This window comes from Enhydra lutris, unplaced genomic scaffold (assembly GCF_002288905.1).
Source record: "Enhydra lutris kenyoni isolate GAN:26980312 unplaced genomic scaffold, ASM228890v2 scaffoldscaffold46, whole genome shotgun sequence".
Taxonomy (NCBI): domain Eukaryota; kingdom Metazoa; phylum Chordata; class Mammalia; order Carnivora; family Mustelidae; genus Enhydra; species Enhydra lutris.
Window position 1 is genome coordinate 4,000,932 of NW_019154130.1, and position 21,191 is coordinate 4,022,122.

Below are 21,191 nucleotides of genomic sequence, written 5' to 3' on the forward strand. Positions count from 1 at the left end.
TGGGGAGCCCCATCCTGGTCTGTGCATGGGATCCCCTGCCGTGGGCAGCCCTGCAGTTCTTGGCCCTCCGCTGACTGGCTCGGTGGCCCTGGTGTCGCGGTTTGTGGCTTGGGTGTGTAAGGCCTGAATGGGCCTCTCGTGGCCCCTTCTGGGGCTCTGGGGCTCAGAAGCATCTCCTGCCACCTGACTCAGCAAGTTCTTAACCTCTCCCGAGTGCCGTCTTCCCTCCTTTGAGCTCTGACCTTTTTGAGTTGGCCTCATTGAGCACCTGCTGTTTACCAGGCGTGATGGCAACACTTCCCAAGCATGCTGTCCTCCCAGCAGGCCGGAGGGTCCCTGTCCCTCAGTGAGCTCCGTCCCAACCTTCCTGCCTGCTTCTCCTGCTCTGTGACCGCAGTTCCGGTCCTGCCAGCGTCGTCTCTTGCTTGGATGTCCGCAGCAGCCTCCAGGTCTCCTGGCTGGCTGTTTGGAAACACACTGACCCTTTACTTCTCCAGCCACTGCCCGTGGCTCCTCGGGGCCCCAAGAACAGAATCCATCCTTGCCATGCCCCGGGAGCCCTGAGCGATGGTGCGCCCTCCCTGTCTTGTGCTCACTCAATGAATTTCTCAAGTGCATGGTGCCTGGTCTCACCTCTGGGCTCCCGCTTGGGCGACGGCCTCCACCTGACTCCCTCTGACCGTCTTGTGCCCGTTCTGGAAAGTGCTCCCTGATGCCCCCTCGCCCTCCCCGAGGCTGGGCTAGACTGGGCTTCCTTCTCTCAGCTCACAGTTTGCTGCTTGTGGCACCCTGTGGGGGCACTGAGACCCTCTGTGGCTGGGCCCTGCCTTATTCACTCGCTTGGGGCTCAGCCCCCGAGTTCCTGTAAATAAACAGCGCCCACTACCCTCACCTGACCCCAAAGCCACCAAACCCACGGTGTGGGATCAGGCCTGCCGCGTCCTATCCCTGCTGCTGTCTGGGTTCGTCTTCAGAACACCTTCCAGCCCAGTCCAGATCCGGGGTACCCCCCCTGCCGTCCCTTGGGGCTCCCTCATCCTCCCCGCCCCGTGTCTTTGATGAAGGAGTGTTCTATTTCTTCTTGTGGTTCACATTCAAACCTCCATGAAGTCAATGCTTAAATTTGTTTTTCCATTCACAGTGTTATGCAAATCCTCCCTTTACCTAATTTTAACACGTTTCCCTCACTGTGTGGCGAACCTGGGAACCTGGGGGTCATCAGCAGTCCCTGCTCACCCCCTCAGCCCTCGAAGCCTCCAGTCTGTTTTCTGTCTCTGCGGGTTTGCCTCTTCCGGGTACTTCCTGTAAGTGGACAGAGGCACGATCTGGCCCTTTGTGACCGGCTTCTTTTTCTTAGCGTGATGTTTTCGAGGTTCGTCTGTGGTGTGGCCTGTGTCAGTGGTTCATTTCTTTTTGTGACTAAATCATGTTCCACTGTATGGATGGACCACAATTGGTTTGTCTGTTCGTCAGTTGGTGGACTTTTGGGCTGTTCCCACCTTTTGGCTGTTGCGAATAATGCTATGAACGTTCGTATACATGCATTTGTTTGAGTCCCAGTTTTCTGTTCTTTTGGGTATGTGCCCAGGATTGGACTTGCTGGGTCATTTGGTAATTCTATGTTTAACTTTTGGAGGAACCACCAAAATGTTTTCCTAAAAAAAAAAAAAAAAGAAAGAAAGAAAGAAAAAAATTTTTTTTTTGAGCTGGCAATAAATGGGACTGAGGTTGGAAGGGATGGAAATTGGGTTTCTTAAGTAAGCTCGTGGTGAAAGCCAGAGTCCCCTGGCTTTGGGGATGACATGCGTGGGAGGACACTTGTCAGGGAGCTGCTGGGGTGACCTGTTGATGGCTGAAGCCCTCCCAAGCTTGGCGGTGGACGCACCGTGTGTCTTGAGGGAGTGGGAAGCCAGCCAGACCCTGTCCTTGGTGTGGGGGGGGTGGGGATACCGCCGAGGATTCTCCAGGGCTGGTTTGGAAAGGTGTCACCTCCCTGGCTCCTGGAGCCCACGTGTACCACACTCGTGAGCATTTGGCAGAGGCGGCAATCAGGAAAGCTGTGGGAAAATCAGCCTTCTCGGCCGCCTTCTGCGGTGTAGAATCACATAGCGATTTGGAAGTTGCCCGAGGTGCTCTTGGAAGGGGGGCAAGGAGTGTGAGCGTCTCCCCCACCAATGTGCTGGCCTCACCCCCTCGGAGAGAGGGAGGCAACTGCTGAAAGCCCGGAGAGAGCAGACTAGAATTTGCATCGCCGCATTGATTGGCGGGGGGGTCTCCTGGGCTTGGAATGAACTGGAACAGTGGGAATTCTGGAACGGGGTCCAGCAGCAGTGGCCACACCGGCCCCTCTCTCAAGGCCTCTCTCCGGGCTGCAGGACAGATGCCCCATTGCCCTTGGTGGGAACTGGCAGCGCAGGTCCCTCCCCTCCCCTACATCAAAGCATCACTAACCCCTGACTAGAGCCAGTGCAGAGAAGGTTCTAGTGAGAGCGATACTCGTAGCGCCTGTTAGCCGAGCAGGTGTTCCTACGCTCGTAAAAATTACACGGTGCATCCTGTCGGCTGGGACAAGCCCACGAGGGAACTTCCTGAGGTGCTTGCGGGTGTTTTGGTCTCTGACTCCTTTCTTCGCTGGGTGAGTCAGAACTTGTGGTGGCAAGTGACAGAAACCCAGGTTGGGCTGGCGAAGCAAAACACACAGGAGTGTCTCAGCTCTCCTGAACGAAGGAGCAGGCTTCTACTGCCTTCAGGCATGGCGGTCTCCAGGACCCGACTATGCTCTCTCCACCCTCAGCTCCGTCCTCTGGCCGGTTGGTGTCGTTGTTGGGCAGACACCTGCCATGAGGTGGCCACAGAGCACTCCGCCCCTTCCTGGTTTCCTCCAGCAAAACTCTCAAGACTGCTTCTCATTGGCCTAGTTTTGGTCACATGCCCATCTCTGAACCAATCCCTGGCCCTGGGATTCAGGAATCTGATTGGCCCGACCTGGATCACGTGACCAGTCCTGGAGCCAGAGGAGGGAGGATGGTTCCCAGAAAGGACTTGCTTAGTTTAAAGCCATGGAAGATGGGGGTGGGGAGTGGGACACAGTTAGGCCCCCAGATAGGGGTCTCCTTCCTCCTCTGACCCCTGCCATCTCCGTCCTCCCTCCAGCATTCTTTCACATTAGACCCCCACCAGGCCAGTCACCGGCGGAAGGTCCAGGTGTCCATCTCGGAGGAGGCGTCCACCTCGTCAGTGGCAGGGGATGGCGATGAGGGACGCCATGAGGTGATGGGGAGCTGGGGGTGTGTTCTGTTTGGCTGATCGCTGGAGATGCTACCCCAGCCCTCCCCAGCACGCCAGGGCATCCAGGGTGGGGGCTCTGTGCCATTTTGGGGTTTCCTCTGCTGCGGGATGGGGCTGCACATGGCGGAGCCTGACGGACACACTTTTCTGAGGGGCCGCTGAGGGTGGGGTGGGCTCTCGCTCTGGGCTTAGGCAGCGGAGCTGAGGGTAACCTGGGTGGGCCCGTGAAGCCGCGGCCGGAGAGGGAGAGTTGGATCCTGGGTGGGATGGAGGCCCCCAGAGATTTCCAGGCAAACGCAGCTTCTGACCGAGGGCCTCCTTGCTCCCTTGACTTGAGTCCTTTCTTCTTCCCGAGTCTCAGTTTCCCCACCTATAAAGACACTGGACTGTTGCTTGAGATTCATTTTATCCTGGAGACTTGGGTGGTTTCTCCCCCGAGGAAGGCAGTGTTTACCCGGCCCCCAGCAGCCATCTGGGGCCCTGCTGGCTCCTGCCCGTGTCCTTTGCTGTTTCCCCCACCTGTACCTCATCCCCTCACCACCCCTGCCCAACCCCTCACTCCCAGCTCTGCTCCTGCACAGGGTCGCGGAGAGGCCCAGGCAGGCCTGTGGGGTCCCACTATGACCTGGGTCCTGCTGGAGCTGACCCTGCCCACCACGGCCCAGGACACTCATGTGTGCCTCACCCTGGCCGTGCCTCCCAGGACAGGTTCAGCTGCCTGCCAGAACTGGGTGCTTTCGGAAAACTTTGCGCTGGTGACTCAGAAACACGGAGAGGTCCTGGGGTGGGTTCGGTTGGTCGACAGGGCTTGGGACACTTTTGGGGGTGGGCCCCATAGACTTGGGGTTCCATGAGGTGAGGTTGGGTGGGGGGAGCCCTTGGGACCCTTTGGGGATGGGTGAAGCAGCGTCTACAGAGTTGGGGTTCCATGGGTTGAAATCAGGGGGCTGAGGGCACCCGGGAGCCATCGGTAGGGTCAGTGTCCCCAGAGCGGGGATTCCTGTGCCTGCTGGGTGAGGGCCTTGGTTGGGGGTGGGGTCATGGCTTTCCATGATGTGGCTCTTGTGGCACCTGTTGGCCTGGTCTGTGGCTCAGCGGTCCCTCACATGCCGGTCGCGTCTCCCGCTGTCAGTGGGCAGGGAGTGCCCCAGCGGCATGGAGGAGGGCCTGTGTGCTGGCCCTTCCTCAGGGACCGAAAGAATGACTAGAGGGCCCCACCAGGGTCCCCGGAATGGCCATTGCCCTGTGGCTGATCTTGTTTCTTCTCTGGTTTTCTCTCAGGTGCCTGTGACAGGGCGACCCACAACCAGATGACAAGGACTGGCTTTTAACCTTAGTGACCACTGAGAGATTATTGGGGCCCAAGAGCCCCAGGACACTCACCGCCATGTCGGGATCCACGCAGCCTGTGGCGCAGACGTGGAGGGCCACTGAGCCCCGCTACCCGCCCCATGGCATTTCCTACCCCGTGCAGATCGCCCGGCCCCACACGGTAAGTAAGGGGTGTGTGTGTTCCCTGGGGCCACCTTTGGGGCCTTCTTCTCTCACCGAGTCTGCATGAGGGCTGCCGTGTCTCCAGCGGTAGCCAGCCAGGGTTCCTGTGTCCCCTGAGGGGACATGGGGTGCCATGGCAGAGACCACTGGCATCTGGAACTTTGCTAAATCTCTCAGTTCCCATTTGAAAGCTGGGAAGGTGGAGACTGGGGCCAGGTTGAGCTGGGATCTCTGTCTTTCAGAGCCAGTAGGGGAATTTGCGTACAAACATGGGGCACCTGCTGAATACAGTTTCCTGGCAGTCCAGCCTCCCCTGGGCCCCTTTTTGCTGGGGGTGGGGTGTGGGCATTGCTGGGAGACCCTCCCCTCCCTGTTCCTCGGCTCTGGAGCTCATTCACTGTGGTGTTGCTTGGGGCCCTGTGAGGATGAAGCTCAGAACATATCCTGTCTCTGAAGCCCCGACTTGGGGACCCGGGGTGTTGGTTCTGCTCACCGAGGAGCCGCCCCTTCCCTGGGGGCTGACCTCCCCGTGGGGAGGCAGAAGTGGTCTCACTTGCTGGCCTGCACACTTGTGTGCGCCCTCGGTCAGCTCTGCTAAACTGTCTCCTCCCAGTGACCCCGTTTCCTGCCTGCTTCTCTAGCTGTGTGTGGCTGTAAGGATGGGCCTTTGCTTCTGGTCTGTTGGCATTTATTAGGCACCTACTGGGTACTACGTCTTTGGTGCTTGCCAGAGGGCTCTCAGGGTCTTGGGCCTCCCCGTACAAGCAACTGGCAGCCTGGTGAGGGGGTGTGGGGCCTTGCGGTCGCAGCTGGGGGAGAGGTTGGCTCTGCTGGCCTCTGTGTGTGTGTGTGTGTGTGTGTGTGTGTGTGTGTGTGCGCGCATGCATGCGTGCGTACAGCTTGGCGTGGTTCCTCCTCATCAGAAGAGAGGAAGTGGCATGGGAGGGCCTTTCCAGCACCATGTGAACCCAGTGGCCCAGACACAGCGGCCTCTTGAGGGTTTGGGCTCCATGGATGCTTTTCAGAGCCAGCCGGGCACATTATGGAGTCCTATAACAAGAACTTGACCCTGGGGAAGTCTTCAGAGTCTCCCAAACAGCCCGGAGAAAGAGCATCTTGCGTTATTTATTATCCTACTTTGCAGATGAGGGGACTGAGGCCAGAAGATTAAACCGTAGGCCTCAGGCGAGACATGGCTGGGAGATGGTCGGCTTCAGCTTCGGGCTTCTGCGCCCCCGTCATGGATGCCTCTATTATTGAGCACCTACTGTGTGCCCAGGGCCAAGGAGCATGCTCTTGGGGGCGAGTTATTGTCATGTAGTGTCGTGACCTTTATTGTGATCACCAGAAGCAACAACGAAACCGTGGCCTCTCACTCACTGGGCATGTAGGGCAGGACAGACGTTCTGTGCGGAGCCTTCCGTGCGGACAGCTGCCCTGGCTGCTCCGAGTCACCGTGGGGTGGGTCTCGTACACTCCCAATCTGTAGGGGAGGAGCCAGGCCCAGTGGCTCACCCCTTCTGAGTCTCAGTTTTTATTTATTTGTTTATTTTATTTGATAGAGAGAGAGATCACAATTAGGCAGAGAGGCAGGTAGAGACAGAGGGGGAAGCAGGCTGCCCGCTGAGCAGAGAGCCTGACGCAGGGCTCCATCCCAGGACCCTGAGATCATGACCAGAAATGGAGGCAGAGGCTTTAAGCCACTGAGCCACCCAGGCGCCCCTGAGCCTTGGTTTTTAATTCGTAAATTGGGTTAATGAGAGCACCCATCTCCTACATTCTCACGGGCATTAAATGCAACGATGGTAAGTGTTTATGGCGGGACCTGGCGCACGCTCTTCCCGGTGTGTCCGCGTTTTTATTCCTCGTTATTGTCACTGTTCCTGCAGCTGCCTGAGGACCCCTGGCAGAGGCCTCTGGCTTCTCTCCTGTCTTGTCCCCTCCTGCTGGGAACCCACTGCACTCCCACCCCCTTCCCTGTGGTCCCTGCAGCCCCTGCTCTCCTGCCGTCCCTCCTGCCCTTTGGCTCAGCTGGGCCCTCTCCCAGTTGTTTGGGGTCACTGGCTGACCCATAACATCGCCTGTTCTTCCCCCGCTGGGCTGTCAGTGACGCAGGATGTGGCTGGACGGGACCCAGTCGTCACCACCCACTCCGGGCAGGAGGCTGAGGCCAGGGGTGAGCGGGGCCCTGGGGCAGCTGTGGGGTGGGGCGTGTCTGTCCTGAGTGTTGTGGAGGCTGTGGGGTCCCCCCAGTCCCTGACCACACTGCTTTGTGCTGGCGTGGCCTAGCCCTGCTTGTCACCTGAAAGGGAGGAAGAAGAATTCTGGTAACCCTGGGGGTTGGGGGGGGGTCTTGCTGTCCTGGGCATGTTTCCCAGCTGGGGCCACTTGCCCTTAGCTGGGAGGAGGTCAGCATTGGGTCTGTAATCTGGAGACTCTCCCCCTCCCCCCATTAGAGCCCCATGCCTTCTAACCCTTTCCCAGCAGCCCATTTTATAGGCGGGGTTTATGAGATGTCCCCCTTTTTTTGAGTCTAGAAGACAGAGTGTGGAAGAGGAGAAGTCAAGGCACAGGAAGGTAAATGCCCCTAAGAGCCAGGCAGGAGCCCCGTGTCCTGGCTCCTATTGTAGTAGCTAAGGCAGGAAGTTGGGAGGAAGGGGAGGGGCCTGAGCCCGGTGACCTGTGACCTTCCTGGGGCTCAGTCCTCTCCCACACACACTTCTGGAAGGTTACCTTCAGGGCAGTGCCTCCTGGCTCCAGAGGCCTCTTTCAGTATGCCCTGGGCCCCGGGCTGCTTGGATGGCCGGTCCCCCCTGGAGTCTAGAACCTCCGGATGTTCCTTTCAGCTCGCTGGATGACACTGGCTGCTCGCTTAGCCCTGTGGGGCAAGCTCAGTTTCCCTGTCCGCAGTGTGGGGTTGTGGAGCTGTGGGTCTGGGCCTCGGGAAAGATGTTTGCAAGGTGCTCTGGGCAGGGTCGGCGCGTAGTAAGCCTTCGGCAGTCCTCTCTTTCCTCCTGGCGGGGTGACAGGAGCCCCAAGGAAGGCCTCTCTGTCTTTGGGGCTGCAGGACCCTGGACTCTGAGGGGCAGCGGGATTGTCCCGTCCGCTGGCCCACCACCTCCAGGCTGCCTGCTGTGTTATGCATGGCGCCAGTGGGAGGCATAATTCCAGGCGTGCTTGCAGGCAGAGGCCTGGACCCCAAGGCTGTGGGAAGCCCACCGTTCCCGACACTTCAGCCACACACTCAGCCCCCTGAGTCAGACACTGACTTCGGCACGGCGCCCATTGCTTGTTGAAGACCACCTGCTTGTACGCTCGGGATCTCTCTGTGCCCTGCTCCCCCCAGCTCTGGTCTTGGCTTCCCTGCCTTGCCTCTTATCGGGCTCTCTAGGGACTTCTCCTCCAAGTCCAGATGGACTTGAGTAGTCCTTGTGCTGCAGGACTGTTTAAGGTCAGAAGGTGCAGGGTCTGACATCCAGCGCTACGCTTTCTGCTGTGTGGCCTTGGGCAAGTTACTTAACCTCTCTGTGCCTCAGTGTAGATGGGTAGTTAAGAGCACAGGCTCTGGAGCCAGACGACTTGCATTTGTGTCCTGCCTTAATGATATTCTAGCCATGGGATTTCAGACAAGTGGCTTTACCGCCTCGTGCCTCAGTTTCCCCTGTATTTGAGCAAAGTAACTGTAGGATTCCGAGGTTCAGATTACCTGACATGGGCAGCGGCTTCACACCGTGCCTGGTTGGAATTAGCACATGTTGATACCAAGTAATGACGATGATGATTTCGACGCTGGTGCTGTTACTATGACAACATAGCGTGAGTGTCCTTTTCCGCATTGTGGACTCTCCCTCCGGAGGAGGGGTCAGCAGACCTTTCCCTTGAGTATTGCAGGCTTTTCAAGCTGTTGGGTCTGTGTCACAGCTGCTCAGCTCTGCTGCCCTCGTGGCTCAGCAGCAGCCCGCCAAGCTGTGGAGGGACGGCTGAGCGCCGAGCCTGGCTTTGGCCTTGGGCCCCGTTTCTGACTCCTGCCCTGGATCGACACTTGTCAGACTCTTCATGGGCAGGATACCTCTGTCTCACATGCCGTTTGCCCCACGCCAGTCTGCGGGCTTACGGCATCGTGCCCTGGCTCTCGGGAGCGGGGACTGGTTGTGGCTGAGGCTGGCAGCATGCGTGCAGGCTGTGGCACCAACACACATGTGTCCTTATTCACCTCGTCACAGACCAGCAGCATCGCGGGCCTCACGTGGAGCAGCGCTGCCCTGGCTGGAGGGTCGGGGACCCAGGCACCTGCCGGGGCCACAGGGGGATATGGACACACATAGGCCACTGGGGGCGGGTGGTGGCGTACCAGAGCTTTGCCCGTGTCCCAAGGGCTGCCTGCAGTTTCTGTCCCTCAGCTGTGTGGCCCTTCCCGCATTGTGGTTCTGGGTGCTTGGGGATGGCTCGAGGGATGGGGTGGGGTGGTGTTCGGCCTCTTGGGAGCCCCCGTGCTGGGAAGTTCATTCATTCATTTAGTACTTCTTAGGCACCCCATGCGCTGGTACGTGTGCAGGCCCTGGGCACGGGGCTGTGGGCAAACCAGAAGCATCCCTGCCTCGAGCAGCTGGTATACTCGTGGGGAAACAATGAGCAGAGAAAGAGGAGGGAGAGAGGGCCGAGGTTGTGGGGGTCTTAATGGAAGTCTAGACTAGGGAGGGAGGCCTCACTGAGAAGCTGACATTGGAGTCAGAACCTGGAGGGAACTAGAGGGCCAGGCATGGGGAAATGTGGCTAAAAAATGTTCTAGACAGAGGGAACAGCATGTGCAAAGGCCCTAAGGTGGGAGCTGTCTTGATCGTAGCCCCTACTCCTCAGGAGGGACCCATGAGTCCTTTCCCTGCCACATATAGCTCCAGATGTTTCTTCAGTTCCTTCTGGGGTGAGAAGCCCTATCCCGGGGGCTAGTGAGGAACACCCCTCCTCCTAGCACAGCCACAAAGAAAGTCCTCCTCCTCACCCCTCCTTCAAACATCTCCCAGAATCCAGACCCGGTTTGGATTCAACCCGAGGCTCAGATGCCCCAGCCCTTGTCTTTGTGGCCCCCCAGGATCCAGGCAGGGACATGCCAGATGGGGTTCCCTTCTGGCTAGATTGCTTTTCCAGCCTCATGTCACCTTCCCGGGGAGTTTTAGGGGCACCCTTTATTGGCGAGCCCCAATTCCCAGTGTCAGAGGCTCTATGGCTGGGGAGAAGCCAGCAGAGGTGTATGTGGGGGGGGTCTCACCTGGAGACACTTTCCTCCCCCGATTTTCTGAGCAGCAGCTCTGGGAGCTCGTGGTGAGGGCAGGCCTGGCCTCTTCTCCCCAAGTCTGGTTTGCTGCTGTCACCATGTGGGGTGGGCTCAGGACCGGCCCCCGCTCCTCCCTGCCCCTCAGCAGGAAGCCAGCTTGACCCAGTCTTGTGTCTCAGAACCTCCCCTCCCTGCTGTGTGACCTGCGCAAGTCACCTAACTTCTCTGCACCTGATTTCTCAAGTCCGTGTGGGACGATACGCACCTCGTGGCATTGCAGCAGGGATTAAGTTAATCAGTACGTTAGACGCTTTCAGGAACAGGCGGACACAGGCAACTTATGAACGTTGGGTATTGTTATTACTTCGTTAACTCGTGCAGAGTTCTCGCGCTCGGAGATGCAACCGGGAGGCTGGTAGCCCACGTGCCTGTGTCCAGTCTCCTGTGAGCACAGTGAACCCCGCCTGGGGTCCGTTTCTCTCTCGGGGTCTCCTCAGTTCTTGCCTTCCTGTGGGACTTCCAGACCCCCTTGGGAGTCAGCCCTGGAGACCAGCTTCAGGCCCTGGGGTGGCGTTTAGTGAGGACCCTTCAGAAGTGGCCTCAGGATGCTCCTCGGAGGGTCTTTGCAGACAAGCCTGTCACGCTTATCTCCTAAACTGGGAAACTGAGGCCAGAAAGTGTGTGAAGCGACCTCTCTGCGCCCCCCACTGAGGGCCCCGTGTGCCTCTTGCCGCCTCCGCTGGCAGTTGCCGGCACTGTCTTGCCGCGGCCCTCCCCCGGGGGGTTGGATTGTCTGTCTCTCTGCCGCTTTGCTCATTTTGCTTTTGTGCGAAAGAGCCGGCTGGAGAAAATTTTCCTCCTGGCAGATTGCAAAGCCTGCTGATTCCTTCTCACACCTCTGTACGTGCGCGCGAGATCTTTGCCTGGCAGCCTTGCCAGTGTGATCCCAGAGGCCTGCACTCCCTCGCTCGAGGCCTTGCTTCCCCCTCCTCCTTCCCGCCCGCCGCCCTGCGCGAGCACCTGCTGCCTGGTGCTAGACGTCCTCACGGGGTACAGGGAGGCCGAGCCCTTGTCTACCTTCTGCAAGCTGCCCTTCGTCTGGGGGCAGTTCTTTGGGGAGTGAAGGGTGGGGGGTGAGTGGCAGGAGGCACAGAGGCCTCCTTCCCAGTCAGGCACCCGCTTCAAGGAAGGAAGGTCTCAGGAAACCAAGGAGGAAACCAAGTCTCAGAAGGTTTGAGCCTCGGACAGCTCCCTTCGGCCCGAGGGGCCATGCAGCTGTATCCCACGTTTCTCTTGCTCACCGTTTCCAGCCTCTGAAGTTGATGGGGTCCCTGTTCATTCTACGTGCGCCTCTGCTTTACCCTTCGGCCGCCCAGCCTCTCCCATGCTTGGTCTGGAGGGCCTGAAACACATACGTTCCCAGTACCAGATGCCTGGTACCATCTGATGATGTTTGCAGAAATAACTGCTTAGGAAAAAAAAAAAAAAAAAAACAAAAAAAACCCCAAAAAACAGACAACAGAAGAATGAGTAGGTTTTTACGGAAAATTGGGAGACTCAAGAGAAGTGCCAAGAAGAAAATAAGTCACTCACGCTGCTGTTCTTCCCAGGCCTCGCCTGGGTCAGACATCACTAATTGACTGCCGCACACAGAACTGGGTGCTGTAGGCAGACAGAGCTCATCGATTTGGGTCGGGACAGTGTGAAGCCAGTCCTGTTTCCTCTTTTGAAAGACTTGTGTCTATCCTTTTTAAATTTTTAGGAAAGACTTATTTACTTAGTTGAGAGAAGGGAAGAGAGCACGAGTTGGAGGAGGGGCAGAGGACGAGGGAGAAGGGGAGAATCTCAAATAGACCCCTGCTGAGGGTGCAGACCCCCATGGGGCTTGATTTCAGGACCCTGAGACCATGACCTGACTCAAAATTCAAGAGCTCAGCACTTACCCGATGGGGCCACCCAGGCGCTCCTCTGTGCTTTTTATAAAAAAATCTTTTAATGGGTTTCAAACCAGAGTGTAGTTGACAGTCAGGGTACGTCTAATTTGTTATCGTTCGGTTTTTCCCCAGAGGGTCACAGACGTTAGGTGGCATTTTCCTGAAGGGGGGCGGGTTTGCCTGTGGTTTATTGTTCTGAATTTGGTCTGAGATTTTGTATGTGACACACGTGTGTGGCTTTTCCCGCCGCGGAGCAGACCCGGGAATCCCAAGGTGGCACCTTGTCCTTGAGCCTCCCGGGCCGTTGGTGCTGGCGTTGTCTAGTGCGCACCCCACTCCCTTAGTGCCCGGTTGGTGGACAGGCAAGTTGTGGCTTTTCCAGCTCTCTGCTGACCTGTGGGCCCGGCTGTCTCCTCCAGAAAGAGGGTGTAACCGTAGAGCTGGGTGGCAGGGGTGAGGGACCGAGGCCACGTACCCACCAAGTGGTGCAGGTCGGCTGGTGATCAGTTCCGGGCATGCCCTCTGGTCACCCTGGACCTCTGGAGCCACACTCCATCGACGTGGCCCGTGGCCCGGCTCAGGAGCGAGCACTGGGCAAGGAGTGCGTGACTTGGCCCCCTGTGCCCATGACTGTGAGGTGGGCTGCCTTCGCTCACGCTCTTCCTGGGCCTCTCACTGCAGGACGTCGGGCTGCTCGAGTACCAGCCGCACCCCCGTGACTATACCTCCCACCTGTCACCTGGCTCCATCATCCAGCCCCAGCGGAGGAGGCCCTCCCTGCTGTCTGAATTCCAGCCTGGGAATGAAAGGTGAGGAGAGGCTGGCCCACTGCCTAGCTCGGAGCTGCAGCCTCGTTTCTCTTGTTGGGGAACGGAGGTCTGGGCTAGAGCGGGGCCCAGCAGGGTGTGAAATGGGGGGCGGTCGGGCTGTGTGCTTGTCCTTGTCCCAGTGCAGCTGTGACTTGGGGCAAAGATAGGGGTGAGCACGGAAAAGCCACCACGGCCTTCAGTGGTCTCTGGCTATGTGCCTAGGCAGGAGAGGTTGGCCACCAAGATGTGGAGGGGCAGGGCTGGAGTCCTGGTTGTGAGGGACATGTTGGCATCAGTGTTCACCTGGGGAGCCCCCTTTCTTCCCTCCCTTTGTCCTCCCCTCTTCTCTGAGGCCTTTTCTGTCCCTCAGCTGCCGGATGAGGCATGTGCCCATTGCTGGGCTGGCCTGCCTTTCCTTCAACCCAGGTGGGAGGGAAGGAGCCAGTGCAGCGGGATGGGGACCCCAGGGAGGGGAGGACCAAGGTCAGAGCAGGACTCTGAGATGCTAGATCATAACAGCACTAATGCTAAGAATCCTGACATCTGACATGCTGGCTGTGGACACACAGTGGGGATCCAGGGAGCCTGCAGTCTCACAGGGGAGAGGCACACACACAGACACTATACAGGATAACTCCAGAAGGACCTCTGGGGTGGGGTAGGTAGTACCTCTCTGGCCAGGATGGCCAGGAAAGGCCTCTCGGAGGGGGGGCTTGTCCATTATGTAGCTGGCCATCCAGAGAGCTGGGTAAAGGCACTCCAGGCAGAGGGAACAGCACGTGCAAAGGTCCAGAGGTGAGAATGTGCTTGGGGCATTCGGGGAGGGCATGAACTTGAAAAGCTTTTCAGCAGGGGCAGTGTTGAGGCTTGTCTGGTGAGGAGCAGGAGCTGGAGGTGGAGTCTGGGATCCTGGCTCGGCTGTGTGCACTCAGGCCAGGCGTGTCCTCTCTGGGTCAGTTTCGTCCTCTGGAGACTGGGGAGCAGGTTAAGGAGAGCCAGTCGGGAGGGATGAGGCTGGACAGCTCCCATCTCTGCCCCAGGCAGCCTGAGCCCAGAGCGCCGTGGTTGGCTAGTGACGGCTGCCTGGGGTGGGTGACGCATAGATAGCATCATGTGTGTTATCATCTGTGCTGGACCCCCAAGGCTTTTCGGATTTGGCTGTGCCCACGAATCAGCCGGGGTTCTCGTTTCGGTGCAGAGTCTGACTTGTTGGGTCTGGGGTGGGACTCTAGACCCTGAATTTGTCAGCGGCTCCAAGCAGGGCTGATGCTGCTGGTCATGGGCCCCGCTCAGTGATGAGGGAGCAGGGAACCACCACTACATCCTCTTCCTGTAAATAGTCAGGGAACGGTGGCACGCAGGGAGGCAGGTCTGTGATTGAGGGCTGCCTCGCTGCATGCCTTTCCCCAGGGGGGCACTTCTCTCTCAGGGTCCCAGAGGGGGTGGCGCCCAGCAGGTGCCCAGCGGGAGAGCAGTAGATGTGATTCCCCATGTCCCTGCCTCCCGTAGGTCCCAGGAGCTTCACCTGCGGCCTGAGTCCCACTCCTACCTGCCCGAGCTGGGCAAGTCAGAGATGGAGTTCATCGAGAGCAAGCGCCCTCGCCTGGAGCTGCTACCCGACCCCCTGCTGCGGCCCTCTCCCCTGCTGGCTGCGGGCCAGCCCGGGGGCTCTGACGACCTGTCCAAGGTAAGACGCTCCAGGCGGGGACACCAGACCATCTGCGTTTTCTTCTGCTATTGAACTGGGCGCCAGGTAAGGGGTGGGCGTGGCGGGCTGGGGCACAGCTGGGGCAAGAGGCTGGGAGTTGGGACTCAGGGCAGGGTGCGCCGAGGCTGGGCAGAGGCTGGCTCCGCGGGTTGCTTCTTGGCTGGAGATGGACCACACCTCCCCAGGCGTGTCCAGCCTGCAGGGCCACCATGCCGCCCGTGCCCCGCGGAGCTCCTTCCCTCGACTCCTCTTTAGAACGTAAAGTTGAGCTGAGATGGTGCCGGGAGCATGTGCATGCTGGTGTGGGAGGTCCTGCTGTTTCAGTCACTCTCAGGACCACTGAGGCCGGAAGCTTCTTAAGTGTCCATTTTATACAGAGGAAGCCGACGGAGGTGCCAAGGGAGGGATCCCAGCCAGTCCCCAGGCCGCCCTGGAAGCTGTTGTACTGCCGCTGCCTGGGATGGCACAGGGACTGGGGCCATGTGACACGCTCATCGTTGGCCAGCTGAGTGACGGTAGCCACCTCTGCCCGGGCTGAGTTTCCTTTCGGCTTCTTCATGACTGTGGGGACGCGTGTTAGCTGGTTAGCAGCCTCCCAGCTGCTGGGTGTGGTCAGCGCTCCTCTTACTGCAGCACGGGTGGTGGTGGGGGCCAGGCCAGGAGATGGAAGTGGCCCACTTGGGCCTTCCGGGTCGTCTTCTCTGCCTGATGCTGGTTAGGGTTGAATGGTGGGATCCTCTCCGAGGCAGGTCCTTTACTGGGGGGCTGGCCCAGAAGGGGTGTCCCCATGGTGGCGGTGGTGATGGTAGTTCATGTCAAGTGAGCTTGCCAGGTCGTGCGGAGTGTGAGCGTGGTTCCGTGGCACGTTTCCAGCCCCGTGAAGTATGATCACAGTCCTTACTTCTTATAAAGGGGCCCCAGCCTGAGGGGGAAAGACACTCCCTTATGGTCGCTGGGAAGTGGGCCCTGAAGGCCAGACAGCCTGGGTCTACAGCCCACCCCTGCCCACCAGGCTGTCCTGCTGAGGGCTTTCCCTCCGGTGCCCCTAGCGGGCCGTCTGCCTCTGTCCTCCCAGTGCCTGCCATCCCCGCACTGGCACCTGAGTCTGTGCCCTCCCCCTGCTTCCTGACTGCACAGGTTCCTGGGAGGGATGTTGCCATTAAGAAAGCTGTTTCCATAAGTGGGTCTTGGACGATAGGCGAGTGGTGTATGTGTGAAGGGGCATAGGGCCATGTCAAGTGGCCAGGCCCAGGGCCATTTCAGGGAGCTTTGATTTCCTTCCTGGGGACTGGAGCCCTCAGTGGGTTGTGCCCCCTGCTCCTGTCCAGTTCTGCCCAGAGAACAGGCCGGCAGTTGTCTCTGGCCAGCCCCCGTCAGGCCTCAGCTGCCCACACAGTCTGGGCCCTGGAATAGTGGCTCAGAGCCTTGAGGCCTTTGGTTCTTCTGGGGGTCTCCGTGCCCTCCTGGCCCTGTGATCCTCTGCTTCTCCCTCTTCTTGCAGCTTCCTGGGGAGTCTTAGTCTTTGTGTCTGTTTCTGTCCCTGTGTCTCTGTCTTCTCTTCCTGGACCCTGGGGGCCGGGGGAGTAGTGGGCCCAGCGTTGGGGCCTGCCTGGACCAAATTGCTCCAGGCTGCTTGCTAATAAGAACATTTGGAAAGTCTGAACAGATTCTGGGCAAGGGAGGAGGCCAGGGGAGAACACAACTCTGAAAGTGTTCAGATGTTTTTTTGCGTCTGCTTTGTGGAATTCAGCTGCCTACATGAGACAGGAATTCAGTGGGATTTTTTTTTTTTTACAGCCCTGCCCTGCCCCCCAACGCCAGCTGTGTTCCTTTTTCATATAAAAATGTTCTGTTTCATAATGCTTCTCTGCCCTTGAGCCTCTGGAGTTTTGTGGTATCAGGCTTCCTTTGGAATGCATCAGACTTTGTTTTAGGTGAGTTTAGAGTCATCATATATGGAACCATCTCTGAAAGTCTCTTTGTCTGTTGGGCCTCTGTTGGCTGAAAGGGACAAAAAACCCACGTCAGACTAACTTAAGAATGAGTCCTGGCTCATATAACTGGAATCCAGGCTTTGTTGACTTCAGGCACAGCTTGATCCAGGTGACATGATGTCACCAGGTCCCCATCTCTGTCCATCTCTTTGGTCTGCCATCTTCTGTGTGGTCTTGATGTGTTAACAAGAAGGCAGTTTGCGACTCCAGCCTTTCCTCTTCCTGTGTACAAGGACAGCATAAAGGGAGAGCTTTCCCTCCGTCTCTACTTTTCTAGCTATAGTTGTTTCTTTCATTGCCTGTGCGTGGGGTCCTTGTCCATCCTGGAACCCCTCATTGTGACTCCAGAGTGGACTCTGAGTGCCCGAGGCCAGCTCTGACCCTGCCTGAAGCTAGGACGAGGGGCATCTCCCTGGCCACAGGGCTTTTGCTGCCCTTTAATTTTGAATAATGAGTTTTCTGTTCTGTGTTGGCCTGAATTTTACACCAAGGGCATCTGATGGGGGAAATGGTGCCAATTGCTACCTGGCGACCGACTGGGTATGGCTTTGTTGTTTTGCTCTTGTGGCTTTGGGCTGAAGAGGCCAACAGCCATTGGGAGAACCATCTGGAGGCCCAGTAGCCAGGCTTCCTTGGTCCCATTCCTGGAAAACTCAGTTACAGAGAAAGCACTCTTTGCCCCTGGGTGTGCATCGTCTTCTTAAGCCGAGGTGAAATTCCCCTAACCTGAAATTAACCATGCGAAAGCGAGCAGTTCAGTGGCATTTAGTACCTTCACGATGCTGGCCAGCCTCTGCTTCTACTAATTCCAGAACATTCTCATACCCTGAGAGGAGACCCCACAGCCACTAGCAGTCGCTCCTGCTTCTTCCCCAGTGCCTGGCAACCTCCTGTCTGCTTTCTGTCTTTTTGGATTTGCCTGTTCTGGATGTTTCCTATGAATGGAATCCTATAATACGTGGTCTTTTCCGTCTGGCTTCTTTGGCTCAGCATCACGCTCTCAAGGTTCATCTACGTTGTGGCACCGATCAGGGTTTTCTGTTCCTTTTTGTGGCCGAATCGTGTTCCATTCTATGGTGATCCACGTTTTTTTTTGTCTGTTCAGCCATGGGTGGACCCACTTGTGCATTTTTTGGTGAGAATAAAAGCTGTGCCGGAACCTCAAGGGACAAGAACACATTGAAGAAGATAGGTCTTACCCATGAAGAATTTAAGGCAGTTTCCAGCAACTTTTCCAGTGGTTCCCAGCAGTAGTCAATTGCTTCATCTAAGCTTTGCGCTGACCCTGCCAGCTCTGGGATAGAATTTCTTTCTGCTGGTGTTGCTCGTGAGGACTATTCCTGGTCGGGGTTCTGTTTATCTTCCTTCTTGGTCCTGGTGGAAGATCAGAGAGGGGAGGGGAGGTGTCTCTTACAGCAGATAATGCTGCTGGGCTCCAGGACCCACGTCACCCACCACCTTCTGTCTCCAGAACCCTGAGCCATGACTGAGTCTGCGGCAAGAGACCAGCCATGTGCCCTGGGTGCATGGAGGAGGGGGCAGATCTCAATTAGGGGCTGGGGAGTGGGGGGCGTGCATGGGAAGGGGAGTCGGGTTTCAGCTGACCCAGAGGTGGAGTCGGGTGTTGTGGGCAGAGGGGATGGATTGTGCAAAGGCCCTCAGGTGCTGGAGCACATGAGCTGATTCTGGTTTGGTGTATGTGAGGTCAGGTCCTCCTGTTGGGGTGTAGTTAGGGTCCCAAGCCCACTGAGTATTTTTCTTAGGGAATTTTTCTTTTACGCAGTTTTGCCACTAATTTCAAGGGGTCCTGGACCGGTTTGGTTTTGTTTGGAAAGCAGTCTGTGACTGCTTTCCCGATACAGTGGTGGGTGACTAGTTGGACAGAGTCCAAAATGCAAACCTGAGCTGTTTTGCCACCTGGCTGGCCACTGGGTTAGAGCCCTAGTGGGCCTGCGCCTCCATATTCCCAGTTTGCTCGTCTGCATAGTGGGGACAGAGTGGCAGCCCCCGTAGGTCTGCTGTGGGAGTCTGGTCGGCAGGGTGTGCTGAGGACGGGGACGGGCCGAGCGGGGAGGTTTGATTTCTGCGGCCTCCCTGTGGACACGGCCTGAGCAGTGTGGAGGCCACGTGGTTGAAGGACTTGGGGCTTTTCTGCATTTCTCGAGTGTTCTTTTAATTAATTAATTAATTAATTTATTTATTCGAGAGAGAGGCCGAGCGAATATGCGTGCACGTGAGCGGGGAGGGGCAGAGGTGGAGGGAGAAGCAGACTCCCTGCTGAGCAGGGAGCCCGGTGCGGGACTTGATCCCGGGACTCCAGGACCATGACCCGGGCCAAAGGCAGGGTCGCTTTACTGACGGAGCCCCCCCAGGCGCCCCTCCCCTGAGTGTTCTGAGTGGAAAGTCTTAAGTCCCGACGCCAGCTCTCTCTACGTCTTAGAGGAAAGCGATGAGGACAGAAGGCAAACCTAGTGACATCCTGAGAACCATCGGGCCACGCGGGCCTCATGAGGGTCTGCGGGTGGGGGAGGGGTGGACGCACGGCAGCACAGCCTCTGACGGTCCTGAGATGGGGAGCACTTGGCAGCCCCTGGGGTTGCAGTTGTCCCAGGAAATAATGTGTCCTCTGTCCTCTGGGCGCAGCTGCCGTGGGGGTGGGGAGGCGGCGGCCTGGAACTCCTCCCGGGGCCTCTGCTGCCAGCAGCTGCCGGCGTGGCCTTGGGGACAGCTGGAGCATGGGCTGGGTTCTGCCCGTGCTGGCCACCAGGCCTGGAGCGCGGGTTTGGGGACAGGACAGTTGCAGCCTCACAGCAGCCTGAGAAGCCAGGATCGTCCCATTGTACAGATGAGGAAGCTGAGGCAGGAGCAGGTCCCTGCCGTGCTTGTGGTCACAGCACTGGGAGGTGGCTGAGTGGGCTGGGATCTGAACCTGGGCCCTCGCCTGTGAGCGCTCCAGAGACAGGGACTGGGTTTTGTTTTGTTTTTAACCTCCTCCTCCCCAGGGTGCTCCCGGCACGGCTCGGGTGCTCCGTAAACCTCCGCTGGAACGAATGTCGGCGCACAGCCCAATGAAGGGTTCCCTTGTTTGTTTAACCCAATTTTGAAAACGGCTTCATGACACAAAGAGTAATCTTTCAAGAAGGAAACGCAGAAAAAGACCCTGGCAAGGAGGGCATGGAAGCCCCGCACCTTCTGCCCATGGCTCCTTGTGCCTCTCTGCGGCGTGTTCCCGTGCTCCTCGTGTTGGTCTCTATGACAGTCCGTAACTTGCCAATTCGGACAGAGTGCTGTGAACAGATGTTCGTGGAGGGTCTGCCGGGGCCAGGCCTTGGGGGCTGGGACATGGGGGTCTCAGTGCTTGCTCTTGGGGAGTTTGGTTCCGTGGGAGGACGCGGCCAGGCTGGTGGAGCAAGAGAGAGGCCTGCTGAGGGAAGGGAAGGGCTTCGCGACTTGAGGGGAGCTTGTGAAAACTTCCATATAGGAGGGCATAAGGGATCTGACCTCTGCGGAGTGGGCAGCAGGCTGGGCCGGGTCCCCCAGGCAGGAGGCCAAGGATGGGCAAAGGCGGGGTGGATGGGATTGGTTGGCAGTCCCGCTTCTGGGATGTGGGGTCTGTCACGGTAGATGTCCTGTGTGCCGGGGCCTGACGCTGCCGTTGCTGGAAGCTCAGGGAGCGTGGCCGGGCCTGCCGGCCGGGGAAGCCCCTGCACTGACGCCGTGCTCCTCTTCCCTCTGCTGCAGGACCGCAGCCTGGCGGGCAAGCTGGAGCCTGTGTCCCCTCCCAGCCCGCCACACGCCGACCCTGAGCTAGAGCTGGTGCCTCCGCGGCTCTCCAAGGAGGAGCTGATCCAGAACATGGACCGGGTGGACCGGGAGATCACCATGGTGGAGCAGCAGATCTCCAAGCTGAAGAAGAAGCAGGTGCGGGTGGGCAGGGGCGGGGCGCCGGAGAAGAGAGCACCGGGGACGGCAGGGAGCGTGCGCTGGGCCTGCCATGTGCCGGCTCGCTTTCCTGCCCCAACGTCCCCGGGTCAGAGCAGCGTCCTGTGCGGTGCACTGGTGTCCGCAGAACTTTCTGCGGGGCTGGAAATGTCTGGGTCTGCGCTGTCCACAAGGGTCGCCACCAGCCATGCATGGCACGTGCGTGTGTGGTGAGGAGCTGAGCTTCCAGCTTAGTGTGGCTTGAATTAAAGGACACCTGCCCTTGAAGGAGCCTCAGGTGGCTGCCGTACCAGCCGGCCCCTGGGGTGTGGGGCGAGGCCGGGACTCGCAGCCAGGCTCCCGGGTTTCCGATCTTCCTGCTGCCGCTCCCCAGTGATGTGGGGAGGGCGGTTACCTCTCTGTGCTTCATGCTCCTGGACATACCACCTGACCCTGGCCGTGGCCCTGGAGCCTGCATGGGTGGGGCCTCGCAGCTCTGCCTCAGAACAGTCACCTCCCCAGCCTCAGTTTCCTTTCTGTGAAACTGGAATGGAGCTGACAGCTCGTGCTGGGGTTCTGAGGCGGGAACGGGGTCGTGTGGTAAAAACATGTTTATGGTAACCGCGGAGACCAAAGAGAAGTTAATATAGAGACTCGTGATAATTTTATGGTTTAGTTTTTAACATTAATTGATATAAAATTAATCGACGATCTGCGTTTTCCCAGATCCTCTCAGGCTTCCCTTTGGCATGTTCAGGTCTCTGCTCAGAC

General features: G+C 58.2%; 1 protein-coding gene across 1 annotated transcript in view; it reads left to right on the forward strand.

Annotated features, from left to right (window-relative positions):
* The window catches only part of LOC111156480 (nuclear receptor corepressor 2), a 207,664-nt gene that overhangs the window by 59,385 nt on the left and 127,088 nt on the right, over positions 1-21,191 (forward strand). Inside the window, exons 3-6 of the mRNA XM_022517407.1 lie at positions 4,570-4,780; positions 12,670-12,797; positions 14,307-14,484; positions 20,241-20,420. Of these exons, the coding sequence (XP_022373115.1) occupies positions 4,676-4,780; positions 12,670-12,797; positions 14,307-14,484; positions 20,241-20,420 (591 nt within the window). The 5' untranslated portion in view covers positions 4,570-4,675. The remainder of the gene's footprint in view (positions 1-4,569; positions 4,781-12,669; positions 12,798-14,306; positions 14,485-20,240; positions 20,421-21,191) is intronic.